We start from the raw sequence: 18,523 nt of genomic DNA, 5'->3' as shown, positions 1-18,523 counted from the left end.
GGGAGTATCTCTGGCTACATATGATTTAAATATGTAATTTTTTATTCTGATGCATTTGACTTACTATCCTTCCATTAATTAAATTTTCTCTATATTATAGGCATATAGTTGGAAAGAGAGGGGACACTAGGAAGAAACTAGAAGTGGAAACCAAAACTTCTATTAGCATTCCTAAGCCTGGACAAGAAGGAGAAATTGGTGAGACTTGGTATATGTGTGATATTTGCAATCACTTTTGCATGTGTATGGAATACTGTGAACCCAACAGAGGTGTTTAGTGACTATATTCTTTGTGTGTGTGTGTGTGTGTGTGTGTGTGTGTGTGTGTCCATGGGCAGAATTGAATAGTGACTGTATTCTTTATGGGGTTCTTTGGCCTTTTTATGATACATTAATTGGGCTTTTTATAAATAATCAGTATCAGTCTCCCGATGAGGGAAGATGTAGTTATACACCTTTATCTTGATTGAGTACCTGGGCCTTCACTTTACCATGCACTGATGTTATAAAGCTTCCAGATTTTGTTGTGTAATAGGAGAATTCTTCTATGCTTTCCTAGCTTGAAATGGAGTTTGTGAATTGTTTAAAGTTAGAATTCGAGGAAAACCAGTGAGGTCAGCAAATCTGAAATCAAGTTCAGCCCTTTTCAAAGGTGTTGTCTTGTTTTTACCTTGCTTTGTAGACTGGGAAGGATATTATAAAAGCAATGATTAAAATAACAACCTGATTCAAGTAACTGCTCAAGTGAGGAAAAATAGTTGAGTATAAATCAAGTCAGAAAGTGTCTGCACTAAGGAGGCATCACAATCCCAGACTTTAGCCTCTACTACAAAGCTGTAATCATCAAGACAGCATGGTATTGGCATAAAAACAGACACATAGACCAATGGAATAGAATAGAAACCCCAGAACTAGACCCACAAACGTATGGCCAACTAATCTTTGACAAAGCAGGAAAGAACATCCAATGGAAAAAAGACAGTCTCTTTAACAAATGGTGCTGGGAGAATTGGACAGCAACATGCGGAAGGTTGAAACTAGACCACTTTCTCACACCATTCACAAAAATAAACTCAAAATGGATAAAGGACCTGAATGTGAGACAGGAAACCATCAAAACCTTAGAGGAGAAAGCAGGAAAAGACCTCTCTGACCTCAGCCGTAGCAATCTCTTACTCGGCACATCCCCAAAGGCAAGGGAATTAAAAGCAAAAGTGAATTACTGGGACCTTATGAAGATAAAAAGCTTCTGCACAGCAGAGGAAACAACCAACAAAACTAAAAGGCAGCCAACGGAATGGGAAAAGATATTTGCAAATGACATATCGGACAAAGGGCCAGTATCCAAAATCTATAAAGAGCTCATCAAACTCCACACCCGAAAAACAAATAACCCAGTGAAGAAATGGGCAGAAAACATGAATAGACACTTCTCTAAAGAAGACATCTGGATGGCCAACAGGCACATGAAAAGATGTTCAACGTCGCTCCTTATCAGGGAAATACAAATCAAAACCACACTCAGATACCACCTCACGCCAGTCAGAGTGGCCAAAATGAAGAAATCAGGAGACTATAGATGCTGGAGAGGATGTGGAGAAACGGGAACCCTCTTGCACTGTTGGTGGGAATGCAAATTGGTGCAGCCGCTCTGGAAAGCAGTGTGGAGGTTCCTCAGAAAATTAAAAATAGACCTACCCTATGACCCAGCAATAGCACTGCGAGGAATTTATCCAAGGGATACAGGAGTACTGATGCATAGGGGCACTTGTACCCCAATGTTTATAGCAGCACTCTCAACAATAGCCAAATTATGGAAAGAGCCTAAATGTCCATCAACTGATGAATGGATAAAGAAATTGTGGTTTATATACACAATGGAATACTACGTGGCAATGAGAAAGAATGAAATATGGCCTTTTGTAGCAACGTGGATGGAACTGGAGAGTGTGATGCTAAGTGAAATAAGCCATTCAGAGAAAGACAGATACCATATGGTTTCACTCTTATGTGGATCCTGAGAAACGTAATAGAAACCCATGGGGGAGGGGAAGGGGAAAAAAAAAAAAAAAAAAGAAAGTGTCTGCACTAAGCATCAGTGTGAACCAAGGGCACAGGCTTGTGTGGTAAAATGGCTTTGAGTGAAGGGCACTCACTGTAGGGACAACATTTTATAAAACTCATTCCAAAATGATAGGACTTTTTCAAAGTCCAATAAGCATAGCAGCCACCAATAATGCATCTTTTATAAATACCCATGGGTTTTATTAAGTCTTAGGAGAAAAAAATTACTAGTCTTCTTCTCATTTTGTAAGCATAATCATCATGACAGATAAGATGCAGTTGACTGTAGAGCTGTGCTGTCCAGAAGGACTTTCTGCAATGATGGGAATGTTCTATACCTGCATTGTCCAGTACAGGAGCCACTAGCATGTGTGACTTTGAGTGCTTGAGATGTGGCTGGTATGACTGAGGAACTGAATTTTTAACTTCATTTCATTCTAATTCATTTAACTTTTAATTTAACTGGGTGCATGTGGGCTCCTGTATCGGACAGCAGAATGCTAGAGTTTTTCTCAGTCCTTTGGTAACATCAGCAGGTGTTAACATAGGAACTCTAATGACATTTTTGAAGAACTTTCATTAAAATAAATATTCAGCTCATTAGAATTACAGATGGAAAAATCCAGGTCTTTCCGTAAGTATTAAAGTTCAAGCTGCAAATACTGAAGTAATTTTATAATTGCAGTAAAGGTTATTTCTTTAAAAAATTTTTTTTTAATGTTTATTTTTAAGAGAGAGAGAGAGTGAGCAGGATGACTGGGGGAAGGGCAGAGAGAGAAGGAGACACAGAATTCAAAGCAGGCTCTGGGCTCTGAGCTGTCAGCACAGAGCCTGATGCAGGGCTCAAACCCACCAACTGTGAGATCATGACCTGAGCTAAAGTCAGATGCTTAACCAACTGAGCCACTCAGGCGCCCCAAGGTTATTTCTTTATCTGTTTTTTTTTTCCTGATTGTAGATTAATACAGGCTTTCAAAAGAACAAAAGCTTATAGAAATTATATATATGTATAAAGGGAAATGTTTTAAAAAAAGTATAAAAGGAAATGTCTTGTAATATGAACCTCAGACATAATCACTGTTAACAGTTGAATATATTCCTCATTTTTTCTATCTGTATAGTAGCTATAACAACTTTTATTGCAGTAAAAATTATAACATGGTATAAATGTGGAGTTCTTAGGCATTTTAATATGCTGGAGTCATTCCAAAACTTATCCAGAAAAGGGTAGGCAGGTTGTAAAGATTCCATTTTGACTTAGAAAGCACAAATATTTCAGTGTGGAAACCCGTGTGTCTAATCGTTAAAAGTAAGAATTTAGTGGAACTAATTTAATTGGAAAACGAGGATAAACTGGTTATTGGTCTTGTAGGGAAGTATAGTATACAGAAAAATCAAATTTATTGGTTAGAGTAAATTGAGTCGTAATGTGAGACTAAGACAGGTTGCACTGGTGTGGTATTTGCTTTCGTTTATTCATTTTCTTTTGCCTCTCCTAAAACTAGAGAGGCTAAAGAAGGGAATGATCTAGTAGGTTTTAATTTGTCCTCTTGGCAAGGATCTGGTCGTCTAGGCTGTTTTGAAGTCTCAGGATATCAGAAGATGCTTCTTTTCTTTTTTTTTTTTTTAAATGTTTATTTTTGGGACACCTGGGTGGCTCAGTTGGTTTAGCATCCGACTTCGGCTCAGGTCATGATCTTGCTTCTTGTGAGTTCGAGCCCCGCATTGGGCTCTGTACTGACAGCTCGGAGCCTGGAGCCTGTTTTGGATTCTGTCTTCATTTCTCTGCCCATTCCCTACTCATGCTCTGTCTCTCTCTCTCTCTCTCTCTCTTTCAAATGATTTACATTATATTAAAAAAAAAAAGTGTTTATTTTTGGGAGAGACAGAGACTGAGCATGAGCCGGGGAGGGCAGAGAGAGAGGGAGACACAGAATCTGAAGCAGGCTCCCAGCTCTGAGCTATCAGCACAGAGCCCAATGTGGGTCTCAAACTCATGAACCATGAGATCATGACCTGAGCTAAAGGCGGACGCTTAACCGACTGAGCCACCCAGGTGCTCCTCAGAAAATGCTTTTAAAATGATACTGTCAGGGCACCTGGGTGGCTCAGTTGGTTGAGCATCCAACTCTTGATGTTGATTTTGGCCCAGGTCATCCCAGGGTCATGGGATTGAGCCCTGTGTCGGGCTCCATGCTGAGTGTAGAGGCTGCTTAAGATTCTCCTTCTCCCACTGCCCCTTTCCCCCGCTCAAACGCGTTCTCTTCTCTAAAATAAAAAAATAAAATTATATTGTCATTGTTTAGAGAATTGGTTTTTAAAAGTTTAATGTCTGGTTCCTGAATGGCTCAGTCAGTTAAGTGTCTGACTTGATTTTGGCTCAGGTCGTAATTTCAGTTTCATGAGATCTGCACTGACATCCCAGATCCTGCTTGAGATTTTCCCTCTCTTTCTGCCCCTCCTCTGCTCGCATTCTCTCTGTCTTTCTCAGAAATAAATAATAAATAAAGAACTTAAAAAAAAAAGTTTAACGTCAATGCCTTTAATTCTCTTTTTCCTCTGTATCCCATGTTGTAGTCACTAGACCAGCTGAATTTTGGTCTTCTCAGATATTAGTGTTTGTAGAATATTTCTAACCTCATCATATTTGATCTTTAGTCAATTATTTGATCAGTTTTGAGGCATTTTGGGAAGTCACTCTGAGCACCTTTCAGTGCCCTTTTCAGTTTATTGTGTTACAAAAATGAAAGCATCTCATTGGTCTGTCTTTTTTTTTTTTTTAATGTTTACTTATTTTTGAGAGAGAGAATAAGTTGGGGAGGGGCAGAGAGAGACAGTGGGGGACAGAGGATCCAATGCAGGCTCTGCGCTGACACCAGAGAGCCCTACACAGGGCTCGAACTCATGAACTCACATCATGACCTGAGCCGAAGTCAGACACTTAACTGACTGAGCTACCCAGGTACCCTGGTCTTACTTCCTACCAAACCACCTTTTTTTTTTTTTTTTTTTTTTTTAAGTTTTTAAATTTATTTTGAGAAAGACCATGCGTGAGCAGAGTAGGAGCAGAGGGAGTGGGAGAGAGAGAATCTCAAGCAGGCTCCACGCTTAGCACTGAGCCCAAGATGGAGATAGTGAGATCATGACCTGAGCTGATATCAAGAGTTGGGCACTTCACCGACTGAGGCACCCAGGTGCCCCCCAAACCACCTTCTTAATAAAAAAGAATAGATTTAACATTTTGTACTAGATGTTTACAGAAATAAAACATAAAGACGAGTTTTAAGCTTCCTTTCCTTCTCCTTTTCCTTTTAATTTCTCACCAAATTTTTGGTCTCTGGCAGAGGTAATTTCTACTCTCCTTTAATTTTGTCTCTGTTTGCCTTTGAACCTCCTTTATCAGCATTTCTGTAGCACAACATTTGAGTATCTACCACGCATAGATAGATAGATAGATAGATCCCTTCACTGAGCATTTGAGTCTTTTGGATTCTCCAAGTATTCTGTCTGATAATATAAATAATGTCATTAGAAAACACTGTATCTCTACTTATGTTTTTTGGCTATTACTCCTGTCAGTTTTTTCCTTCGGCAAATGGTTCTCATGCTGTTAATCCATTCATTCATAATCTACCTCTTTTCCTGGATATTTCTATCTTGTTTCTTTGTAATAAAATGGCTGTGATACTTTCATTCTTAGAAAAGGTTGTTTTTATTGAAAATTTCAAGTGCTCTAACAGAGAGTGTTAGGATAAATACATGGAATTATCTCTTTGCCTTCTGCAGTTGCTTGGAAGGACAAGCTTTGCGGTCTTTAAAGCACATAGCCCATTTTGCTGCTGTTATAGTTAATACCTTAATATTTTATATCCTATTCAGAAGTCTGTCTTTAACCATTTTAATAAATAGTCTGTTGAGGGGCACCTAGGTGGCTCAGTTGGTTAACCTTTGGACTTTGGCTCAGGTCATGATCTCATAGTTCACGAGTCCAAGCCCTGCATCAGGTGAGCTTGAGCCCTGCTTTGGGCTAGCATGAGCCCCACTTCGGATGAACCCTGCTTCAAGTGAGCATGAGCCCTGCATTGGGTGAGCCCCACTTCTCTCTCTCTACCTCTCTGACCCTGGTGGGATTCTCTCTCTTTCTCTCTCTCTCTGCCCTTGCTCACTTGCGCCCTCTCTTTCTCAAAAAATAGTCTGTTAAAATGCCAATTTTGTTCTTTGTTTTTATCTTTTGCACCTTTCCTTAGTTGCTGTTTTGAACCACGCCCTGCCAGTTCTACAACCTAGAGATTTAATCTCTGCTTGCACAGAGATTGTATTATCCCTAAATGATTTTCTTTCTTTGCAGACAGTGGTCTGTGCTTTGTGGCTCCCCCACCAACTTTCATTTATACATAAAGACATAGTCTAGATCAAAGAAGGCCGGATTATACCAAAACATGGGCATTTGGTATCCATCCATATAATGTAGATAAAGATAAAGATTTTACTTTAATTTTCTGTTTTCATACTTTTTTTTAAGTTTATTTATTTATTTTGAGAGAGAGAGAGCGAGCGAGTGAGCTGGGGAGGGGCAGAGGGAGAGGAAGAGAGAAAATCATAAGCAGGCTCCACACTGTCAGCACAGAGCCTGATGCGGGGCTCGATCTCATGAACCATGAGATCACAACCTGAGCCAAAATCCAGAGTTGGACACTTAACCGGTTGAGCTACTCAGGTACCCCCTGTTTTCAGACATATATGATAGGATTATATATATGTAGTAGACTCCTTTGGCCTTTCACTGTAGTGAATGTCTAATAATTATTTCCACAGTATTTTTTTTAAATTGAGATAAAATTCACATGACAGAAAATTCCAGTTTTTGCTCTTAATTTTTTATATTGTTATTTAAATTTCTATGTGATGTATTCATACTTTTTTAAAATTGTGGTTAAAATATACACAACATAAAGTTTACCATTTTGACCATTTTTTTTTTACATAAACTCTACACCTAACGTGGGACTTGAACTTATGACCCCGAGATCAGGAGCTCCATGCTGTACTGACTGAGCCAGCCAGCCCCCACTCCTGCCTTTGATAATTTTAGAGTGTTGAATACACTGACATTTAGTGCATTTACAGTGTTGTATAACCATCACCATTATCTAGTTTCAGAACATTTTTATCATCCCATGCCCTCTAAGCAATTGCTCCCCGCTCCTCTCTACCTCCAGTCCTTGGCTGCCACTAATCTGCTTTCTGTCCCTCTGCATTTGTCTCTTCTGGCTATTTCTTATCAATGGAAACATATAGTGACATTTTGTATCTGGGGTCTTCCACTTAGTGTAATGTTTTCAAGGTTCATTTATAATTTTGCATGTATCTGTACTTCATTCTCTTTTCTATGGCTGAATTATATTCCATTATGTGGAGATAAGACATTTTGTTTATCCATTTATCAGTTAATGGACACCTCCATTGTTTCCACTTTTTGGTATTGTGAATAGAGCTGCTCTGAACATTTGTATACAAGTGGTTTTGAACACCTGTTTTTTTTTTAATGTTTTTTCTGGTTTTTTTCTTCTTGTATTTCATATTATTATTTTTAAAAATCTGTTCTTTTTTTTTTTTTTAAAGTAAACCGTACCCGCAATGTGGGGCTCCAAGTCATGACCCCAAGATCAAGAGTCGCATGCTCTATTGACTGAGTCAACCAGGCACCTCTTGTTTTTACTTCTTTTGGGTTTCTATTTAAGAGTGGAATTGCTCATCATATGGTAATTCTCTTTTAACTTTTTTTAAAAAATGTTTATTTTTGAGAGAGAGACAGAGCATGAGTCGGGGAGGAGCAGAGAGAGGAGACACATAATACGAAGCAGGCTCCGGGCTCCAGGCTCCAGGCTCCAGGCTCCAGGCTCCAGGCTCCAGGCTCCGAGCTGTCAGCACAGAGCTGGATGCAGGGCTTGAACCCACAAGCCGTGAGATCATGACCTGAGTTGAAGTCAGTTGCTTAACCAACTGAGCCACCTAGGTGTCCCTCTTTTTAACTTTTTAAAGAACTGCCGTACTCTTCTGTAGCTGTTGCACCATTTTACATTCTCACCGCAAGATATAAGGGTTGGCTGTGTAGCTTTTTAAACTCATATTCCTACTTCATCAGGTGGTCTTAAGGATACTCTGTTTTTGTTTTTATTTTTACTTTTTCTTTTAGAGAGAAAGAGAGTGTGAACAGGGGAGAGGGACAGAGGGAGAGAGAGAATCTGAAGCAGGCTCTATGCAATGTGAAGCCAATATGGGGCTCAATCCCACTCCCTAGGATCATGACCAGAGCCAAAATCAAGAGTTAGATGTTCAACTGTCTGAGCTACCCAGGCGCCCCAGGATATTCTGTTTTTAAATTTTTTTTAAGGTTTATTTATTTTTGAGAGAGAGAGACAGAATGTGAGCAGGGGAGGGGCAGAGAGAGAGGGAGACATAGAATCTGAAGCAGGCTCCAGGCTCTGAGCTGTCAGCACAAAGCCCGACACAGGGCTAGAGCTCGTGGAACTGCGAGATCATGACCTGAGCGGAAGTTGGATGCCCAAGCAATTGAGCCACCCAGACATTGCTTTGTTTTTAAACCTCATTCTGCTTAGATTGAATTCATTGGTAACTTTCTTACCCTTGATACTGTCCCTTGTTCAGAAATTATGTGCACATTCAGGACTGTTTTAGCTCTCCAGAGATGATAGTATCAAGGTCACTTATTTTACAAGCATCTGATGGTCATGTTAAACATCCTTCCTTTTTTTTTTTTTTGCTTGCAGTAATCACTGGACAGCATCGGAGTGGTGTTATTTCAGCCCGAACTCGGATCGATGTTCTTTTGCTCACTTTTAGAAGAAAGCAGCCCTTCACTCACTTCCTTGCCTTTTTCCTCAATGAAGTTGAGGTTCAGGAGCGATTCCTGAAGTTCCAAGAGGAAGTACTGGAGAAGTGCTCCATGGTAAGCAGCAAACAAAACAAAACAAAAAGTTAAAAAGAAAGGGTGCAAAGATCGTTCATAATTCAAGCAGTAGAAAGGTATAAATTTCTTCTCCCACCAAAAAAGGTAACCATTTCTGATTTCTTTTGATTCTGAACTGAAAAAAAGATATAGACATATCAGCACATAAGCCTCTGTGTGTTACTGAACTATTCTTTAAAAATTTCAAGACATAAAAGGATCATTCTAAAATATATACTGTTCTGCACCTTGTGTATGGAAATATTAATGAAGTACCATTATCTGTAGATCTTCTGCCCTGGGTGGTAATGGCTTATTTGGGGTTAGTAACTAGAAGAAATTTGCATATAGAATTGTCCTCTTATATAACAGTGAAATGCTTGTGACCAGGATAAGAGCAGATAATCTAGATTAGAAAACAAATTTTAAACTTCCTTTTGGATATAATTTTGGGCAATTTAAAGAAACATTGGTTTAAAAAAACTTACGAACATTAATAAATGGTTTTTTTCTTTTTTTTTTTAATAATACATGTTTTTTATAGAAAGTTTAGAAAATAAAGAAAAGATGAATAAAGTGTCACCCATAATCTCACCACTGAGAGATAATATTGTGGCACAAAAACAAATGTTTAAAAATTAGAATTTGGTTTGTGTATGATTTTATATCCTGCTTTCTTTGCAATTTTGCGTTATACCATTATCATTGTTTTGTCATTGAACAAAAACCTTTACTTTTGCTTTGGAGACAGGAAGGAAATTCTAGCAGTGATGACTAAAAAACATAATCTCATTTTGATAACAGTTCAGATAACTTGATTTTTTAAAAAATTTTTTAATGTCTGTTTATTTTTGAGGGAGAGAGACAGAGCACGAGCAGGGGAGGGGCAGAGAGAGAGGGAGACACAGAATCGGAAGCAGGCTCCAGGCTCTGAGCCATCAGTGCAGAGCCCAACACGGGGCTCAAACTCACAAACTGTGAGATCATGACCTGAGCCGAAGTCGGATGCCCAACCGACTGAGCCACCCAGGCGCCCCCAGATAACTTGATTTTTAATGGCTGCTTTTATTATTCTATTACCTAGATATATAATAATTTATTCTATCTTTTAAAATTTCTATTTTTCATTATAAATAATGATGTTATGACTCTTCTTGCATTACATTTTTCTGCGCTAGTCTAAGTAATTTCTTAGTAAATTCTTGGAAATGGAAAAGAGTCTTTGTGTGTACATTTGAGGGTTTTAAAAACAATTTTTTTTTTAATGTGTGTTTACTTTTGAGAGACAGAGAACGAGTGGGGGAGGGGCAGAGAGAGACCAAGACACAGAATCCGAAGCAGGCTTCAGGCTCCGAGCTGTCAGCACAGAGCTCAACGTGGGGCTTGAACTCACGAGTGCTGAGATCATGAGCTGAGCCCAAATCAGATGCCTAACTGACTGAGCTACCCAAGCACCCCTCCCCCCTTTTTTTTCTTTTTTAATGTTTATTTACTTTTGAGAGAGAGAAAGAGTGAGGGTTTTGATATATATGTGTCCAAATTACCTTTAGGAAATGTTATAACACTATATGTCAAACTGTAGTTTTCTTGAGTTTCCTTTTCTCATCCTTGCCAATATTGGTGTTACCATTTTTTTAAGGTTCTTTTTTTTTTTGTAATCCAGTTGCCAAAAAATATTAGTTTATTGCTTGATTGTTCATTTATTTGATTATTGGTGAGATAAGGCTTTTTTTTTTTATTTTATTTTTTAAATTTTACATCCAAATTAGTTAGCATCTAGTGCAACAATGATTTCAGGAATAGATTCCTTTAGTGCCCCTTACCCATTTAGCCCACCCCTCCTCCTACAACCCCTCTAGTAACCCTCAGTTTGTTCTCCATATTTATGAGTCTCTTCTGTTTTGTCCCCCTCCCTGTTTTTATATGATTTTTGTTTCCCTTCCCTTATGTTCATCTGTTTTGTTTCTTAAAGTCCTCATATGAGTGAAGTCATATGATTTTTGTCTTTCTCTGATTAATTTCACTTAGCATAATAACCTCCAGTTCCATCCACGTAGTTGCAAATGGCAAGATTTCATTCTTTTTGATTGCTGAGTAATACTCCATTATATATATATATATATATATACCACATCTTCTTTATCCATTCATCCATCGATGGACATTTGGGCTCTTTCCATACTTTGGCTATTGTTGATAGTGCTGCTATAAACGTGGGGGTGCACGTGTCCTTTCGAAACAGCACACCTGTATCCCTTGGATAAATGCCTAGTAATGCAATTGCTGGGTTGTAGGGTAGTTCTGTTTTTAGTTTTTTGAGGAACCTCCATACTGTTTCCAGAGTGGCTGCACCAGCTTGCATTCCCACCAGCAATGCAAAAGAGATTCTCTTTCTCTGCATCCTCACCAACATCTGTTGCTGCCTGAGTTGTTAATGTTAGCCATTCTGACAGGCGTGAGGTGGTACCTCATTGTGGTTTTGATTTGTATTTCCCTGATGATGAGTGATGTTGAGCATTTTTTCATGTGTCAGTTGGCCATCTGGATGTCTTCTTTGGAGAAGTGTCTCTTCAGGTCTTTTGCCCATTTCTTCACTGGATTATTTGTTTTTTGGGTGTTGAGTTTGATAAGTTCTTTATAGATTTTGGATACTAACCCTTTGTCTGATATGTTGTTTGCAAATATCTTCTCCCATTCTGTCGGTTGCATTGTAATTTTGCTGATTGTTTCCCTCACTGTGCAGAAGCTTTTTATTTTGATGAGGTCCAGTAGTTCATTTTTGCTTTTGTTTCCCTTGCCTCCAGAGACATGTTGAGTAAGAAGTTGCTGCAGGCAAGATCAAAGAGGTTTTTGCCTGCTTTCTTCTCGAGGATTTTGATGACTTCCTGCCTTACATTTACGTCTTTCATCCATTTTGAGTTTATTTTTGTGTATGGTGTAAGAAAGTGGTCCAGGTTCATTCTTCTGCATGCTGCTGTCTAATTTTCCCAGCACCACTTGCTGAAGAGACTGTCTTTATTCCATTGGGTATTCTTTCCTGCTTTGTCAAAGATTAGTTGGCCATACGTTTGTGGGTCCATTTCTGGGTTCTCTACTCTGTTCCATTGATCTAAGTACAGATAAGACTTCTTCACGTATTTAATTCTTGTTTCTTTATGTCTTGGCCTGTTTATCTTTGAGGGTGTTCATTTTTTCAAAATGCTTATTTGTTTATTTTTAAATGTTTATTTATTTTTGAGAGAGACTGAGTGAGCACGGGGAAGGGACAGAGAGAGAGGGAGACGGAGGATCGGAAGCTGTCTCTGCACTGACAGTAGAAAGCCTGATGCAAGGCTCAAACTCACGAACCAAGAGATCACAACCTGAGCTGAAGTCAGATGCTTAACCAACTGAGCCACCAAGGCGCCCCTATTTATTTATTTGAGAGACAGAGAGGGAGCACAAGCAGGGGAGGGGCAGATAGAGAGAGAGAGAGAGAGAGAGAATCCCCAGCGGGCCCCATGCTACCAGCACAGAGCCCCATGATGTGGGGCTTGATCCCATGAACTATGAGATCATGACCTGAGCAGAAATCAAGAGTTGGACACCCAACTGACTGAGCCACACAGGTGCCCCAAGAGTGTTCATTTTTTAATTTATTTGTAAGAGCTTCATATATATTAAGAGGATGAGTATCACTTCATAATTTGTGTGTAACTTTTTAGTTTATTTGAAATATATTTTGATACATAATGAGGTAAAACTCTAATTTTTTAAAATCCCTATTTAGTTAACCAGTTATCTAGAGAAGAATTTAAAAATCTTATTTTACCTTGAAAATCATAATGCAGTAAATGGGGCGCCTGGATGGCTCAGTTGGTTAAGCATCTGACTCTTTTTTTCAGCTCAGGTCATGATCTTGCAATTTCGTGGGTTCAGGCCCCACATCAGGCTGTGCGCTGACAGCATGGAACCTGCTTGAGATTCTCTTTCTCGTCCTCTCTCTCAGGCTCCACCCCCCCCCCCCCGCCCCTTCTGGTGCTCTCTCTCTCTCTCTCTCTCAAAATAAATAAGTAAACTTAAAAGATTTATGATGCAGTAAAATGGACTTTTTTGGGACTTGTATGGATTTTTTTAAGCTTATTTATTTGAGAGAGACAGAGACAGTGTGAGTGGAGGAGGGGCACATAGAGGGAGAGAGAGGAGAGAATCCCAAGCAGGTTCCAGGCTGCCAGCCTGGGGCCCAAACCCATGAAACAGCAAGATCATGACCTAGACTGAAACCAAGATTTGGATGTTTAGCCAACTGAGCCTCCCAGGTGCTCTAATTTTTTTTTAAATGTTTATTTATTTTGAGAGAGAGTGGGTGTGCATGCATGTGCGTGTACACTGGGGGGGAGAGGGACAGAGAAAGAGGGAAAGAGAGAGAATCCCCAGCAGGCTCTGACAAGGGGCTTGATCTCACGTCCTTGGGATCAGAACCTGAACAGAAATCAAGAGTTGGATGCTTAACCAACTGACCTACCCAGGCAGCCTTAGATTTTTAATTAATATTTTATTTTTAAGTAATTTCTATACCCAGTATGGGGCTTGACCTCACAACCCTGAGATCAAGAGTCACATGCTCTTCTGACTGAGCCAGCCAGAAGCCTCTGGATCATACTTTTAATGTCATGTCTAAAGAACTCTTTGCTTAACCCCAAATAACCAAGGTTTTCTCTTAGCATTTTTGTAATTTTGCTAATTTTGTAATTTTGTAATCCAGTTAATTTTTGTATTAGGTGTGACATTTAGGTCAAGGTTCATTTTTATGCACATGGATGTCCATGCTATGTTTTCTCAATCTTGTACTAAAGAGAGGAATAAAAGCATACGGAATGAAATAGAACAGTGATACAGAGAGAGAGAGAGAGAGAGAGAGAATCCCCAGCGGGCCCCATGCTACCAGCACAGAGCCCCATGATGTGGGGCTTGATCCCATGAACTATGAGATCATGACCTAAACCAAAACCAAGATTTGGACGCCTAACCAACCGAGCCACCCGGCGCCCCCCAAAATTTTTTTTTTAAAGGAGGCTAGGGGTGGCTGGGTGGCTCAGTTGGATAGGTATCCAACTTCTGCTCAGGTCATGATCTTGCTGTTCATAAGTTCAAGCCCCACGTCAGGCTCTGCTCTGAGCCTGGAGCCTGCTTCAGATTCTGTTTCCCTCTCTATAACTCTCCTGCTTGCACTCTGTCTCTGTCTCTCTCTCTCTCTCTAAAATAAATAAGCATTAAAAATATTTTGCTTTTAATGTTTTTAATGTTTATTTTTGAGAGAGAGAGAGAGGGAGAGGGACAGAGCATGAGTGGGGGAGGGGCAGAGAGAAGACACACACACACACAGAATCCAAAGGAGGCTCCAGGCTCTGAGCTTCAGATCCAGGCTCTGAGTTGTCAGCACAGAGCCCAGCATGGGGCTCAAACCCATGAACTGCGAGATCATGACCTGAGCCTAAGTCAGACACTTAACTGACTGATCCTCCCAGGCACCCCTAAAAAAATTTTTTTAAGGAGGTTAGAAAGGTGAGTAGATTCAGACTGGAAAATATCAGTAGACAGTGTGGAATTATATAACCCATTTTTAAGTGATTAACTGGCATTTATGTGCTTGAACAAGGGCACATTTATAAATTAAATACTATATATGTATGCAGTATATATATGTATGTACTATATATATATATATATATATATACACACACATATATAGTGTGCATATAAAATTAGTAAGCCGTCAGAATGTCTTTTTTCCCCTTTAGCATTTCATAGCAAGATGATTTCATTCTCGTTGGAGGGTGGGGTAGGAGATCGGGAACACTGAAGTTTCAGTGTGGGCTGGTAAGTTTTGAAATTATTTTCCCTTATAAATACCAACTTATTGAAGCTCAGTGATTTATATTGTTTGAAAAGTTACAAATGTTTGGTGTGCAATAAGCAGCTTGTAATAAGTAAGCCTTTTTGTCTGTGTGTGTGTGTACACTTTCTCCCTTTCCTTGTGGTTCCTGACATGGGCTGACAGGGAACAAATATTGGAGAATGATTTCTTTAATTCAACTAGAATAGGATTGGCCACTGTGGATGTCATGCTGGCCTTAATCAGGTCAGAGTATTTTCTTCCTGCTTTCAGGGAGACTCCATAGTGACATTGCTTTCTTCCTGCTTTTAAATCAGGTTCTGATAACAGCAGGGGAGTAAGTACAGCATAAAAGAGTAAATAAGTAGTAAGCGACCATTATCTACCTATTATATGAAATTTTTAGTGGTTTTCATTCTGATGTTAGAACAACAGGCTGATGGCTGTAAGAGCCTATAGGCATTTTCTAGTAGTGATCTGCACTTACTACCCTGACTTAGATGAGTTTCCTTCCAGTAGGTTGTTTTGTTTTTTTTTCCAGATTTTATTTTTAAGTAATCTCTGCACCCAGCGTGGGGCTGGAACTTAAAACCCTGAGATCAGGAGTTGGGTGTTTTACCTACTGAGCCAGGCAGGTGCCCCCCACCCCCCCTTTCTGGTAGCTTTGAAGAGCACATACCTATTCATTGAGACAGAAGTTTCATGAAAGACTGGCGTTCAGTCTTGTTTTGGTTCCTCTGAAACTCATTTGATATCTCTGATCACGTCTTAGCTCCAAAATAAGAATGGGCTCAACATTCTCTTATTTTTAGGAAAAAGATGATGCCTCTTGGTATAAAGTTGGCACATAAATTTTTTGAATTTACATATTATTATATACATTTATTAAAATAAAATTTATCATACTTGCTTATTAAAATAAAATTTGTCATACTTGCTGTGTGTTTTTTTTTTTTTTTAACGTTTGTTTGTTTGGAGAGAGAACAAGAGCGAGCGGATGGGTAGGGCAGAGAGAGAGAATCCCAAGCAGGCTCTGCACTGCCCGATGCAGGGTTCAGTCTCATGAACCATGAGATCATGACCTGAGCTGAGATCAAGAGCCAGACACTCACCCAACTGAGCCACCCAAGTACCCCAGTATTCACTGTTTTGTACCCACCTTTTGATTTAACAGGATGTTCCAGGTAAATACATATAAATCTAATTAGTGTTTTCAATTACCATAAAGTATTTTATGAATGTACCCCAACTTATTTAAGCAGTCCTCCTTTAATGGAACATTAAAGGAAATTATTTCTATTAAATAATGCTATAATGAACATTTTTGTACATGCATCTTTATGTTCTTGGCTCATGATTTCTTTGGAATACATTTTGGGGTAAATTCTTAAGAAGTAGAATATGTGGGCTAAAGGAACATAAAGTTTAATTTTTTGATAGTTTTTTTTCTATGTTAGATATCAACTTCTATGTTAGATGTCAACTTTATTGAGTTATAATTTACTTATAGTGTAATGTCCCAGTTTTGACACACACATACTGCAGTGTGACAGCCATCAAAAACAAGATACAGAGGGGTGCCTGCGTGGCTCTGGCATTATGGTCCAACTTTGGCTCAGGTTATGGTCTCATTGTTCGTGGGCTCGTGCCCCATGTCGGGCTCTGTGCTGACAGCTCAGAGCCTGGAGCCTGCTTCCTATTCTGTGTCTTCCTCTCTCTCTGCCCCTCCCCCACTGGCACTCCTGTCTCTCTCTCAAAAATAAATAAAATATTAAAAAAAACTTTTTAAATAAATAAAAATAGACTTTAAAAGAAAAATTTTTTTCTTTTTTTTTTTATAATTTTTTTTAATGTTTATTTATTTTTGAGAGAGAGAGAGAGAGACAGAGCACGAGCAGGGGAGGAGCAGAGAGAGAGAGACACACAGAATCCAAAACAGGCCCCAGTCTCTGTGCTGTCAGCACAGAGCCCGACGCGGGGCTCGAACCCACAAACCGTGAGATCATGACCTGAGCCGAAGCCGGACGCTCAACCAACTGAGCCACCCAGGCGCCCCGTAAAAAGCAGAAATTTTTAATTTGATGGAATCCAATTTTTTTTTATGGTCTGTACTTTTTGTGTTGCCTCTGAAAAATCTCTGCCTTTTTAAGATGTCAAAGTTTTCTTTTGTAAACTACAAACTGTAAAACTATGTTGTATGTTTTAACTTTGATGTTTAGGTCAGTAATTCATTTGAAGTTAATTTTTGTGTGTGGTGGGAGATAAGGATTCAGGTTCATTTTTTCCCATATAGATGTCTAGTTCAAGTGCCATTTGTTGAAAAGACCATCCTTTTCCCATTGAATGGCCTTGCTACCTTTGTTGAAAATCAAATGATCTTTTGTGTTTGAGTCTGTTTCTGGACTCTATTCTGTGTATTTATCTACATGTGTATCTTTGCACCAATGTTATACAATCTTGATTACTATAGCTTTATAAGTCTTCTAATTAGATAATGTAACTTCTCCAATTTTGTTCTTTTTAAAGATTTTTTTCCATTTATAATACTTGGATTTCCATATAGATTTTACTATTTTTTAAATTAAATTTTCGTTTTTTGAGTAATCTCTACCATTGTGAAGCTCGAACTCGCAACCCCAAGATCAAGAGTTGCATGCCCTACTGACTGAGCCAGCCAGATGCCCCTTGATTTTCACATAAGTTTTAGAATCATCTTATTGATTGGTATAAAAATGCCTGCTGGGATTTTGACTGGAATTGTGTTGAGTCTATAGATCATTTTGGGGAGAATTAATATTTTAATAGTATTGAATCTTTTAGTCAGTAAACATAATATATATTTATTGTTTAGGTCTTCTTCAGTTTCTCTTAGTAATATTTTATAGTTTTCATTGTACAGGTTGCACATACATCTTATTAAATTTTATTCCTAGTGTTTATATTTTTGATGCTACTGTAAACAAAACTGCTTTTTAATTTCATTTCCCAATTTTATGCTACTTGTATTAAAATTGTCCTAAGTTTTCCATATTTTGTGATGCTATTGGAAATGGTATCTTTTAATTTCGGTTGCACTCGTGTATTATTACTGTATAGAAATATAGTTGAGGGGCACCTGCGTGGCTCAGTTGGTTGAGCGTCACACTGTAGTTCAGGTCACGATCTCATGGTTTATGAATTCAAGCCCCACATCGGTTCGCTGCTGTCAGGGCAGAGACTGTTTCAGATCCTCTGTCCCCCTCTTTCTTTACCTCTTCCTGCTGGCATACTGTCTCTCAAAAATAAATAAACAGTTAAAAGAAAAAGAAATACAGCTGATTTTTGTATGTTAAACTGTGTATGTATCCTGTGACCTTGCTAAATTCACCTATCAATTCTTGTAATTGTGTATTAGTTTGCTAGGGCTTCTCTTACAAAATACCACACACTGGATAGCTTACACAATACAAATTTATTTTTTCACAGTGGAAAACTGGAAGTCTGAGATCAAGGTATTAAAATGGCTGGTTTTTTCTTCTTCTTCTTCTGTTTTTTTTTCCTAAAGTTTATTTATTATTTATTTTGGGAGAGAGAGAAAGAGATGTGGAGCTCGACCTCACAAACCAACAGATCAT

At 38.8% G+C, this 18,523-nt stretch overlaps 1 protein-coding gene across 3 annotated transcripts in view; it reads left to right on the top strand.

The window, feature by feature from the left end:
- The window catches only part of ASCC1 (activating signal cointegrator 1 complex subunit 1), a 106,137-nt gene that overhangs the window by 9,246 nt on the left and 78,368 nt on the right, over positions 1–18,523 (top strand). For all 3 annotated transcript variants that reach the window (XM_049645191.1, XM_049645192.1, XM_049645193.1), the window contains exons 4-5: positions 101–198; positions 8,856–9,034. In XM_049645191.1, coding sequence (XP_049501148.1) covers positions 101–198; positions 8,856–9,034 — 277 coding nt within the window. The remainder of the gene's footprint in view (positions 1–100; positions 199–8,855; positions 9,035–18,523) is intronic.

Source organism: Panthera uncia, chromosome D2 (genome assembly GCF_023721935.1).
Source record: "Panthera uncia isolate 11264 chromosome D2, Puncia_PCG_1.0, whole genome shotgun sequence".
NCBI lineage: Eukaryota > Metazoa > Chordata > Mammalia > Carnivora > Felidae > Panthera > Panthera uncia.
The sequence above is the reverse complement of the archived record's forward strand: the minus strand, read 5'-3'. Positions and strand labels throughout refer to the sequence as shown.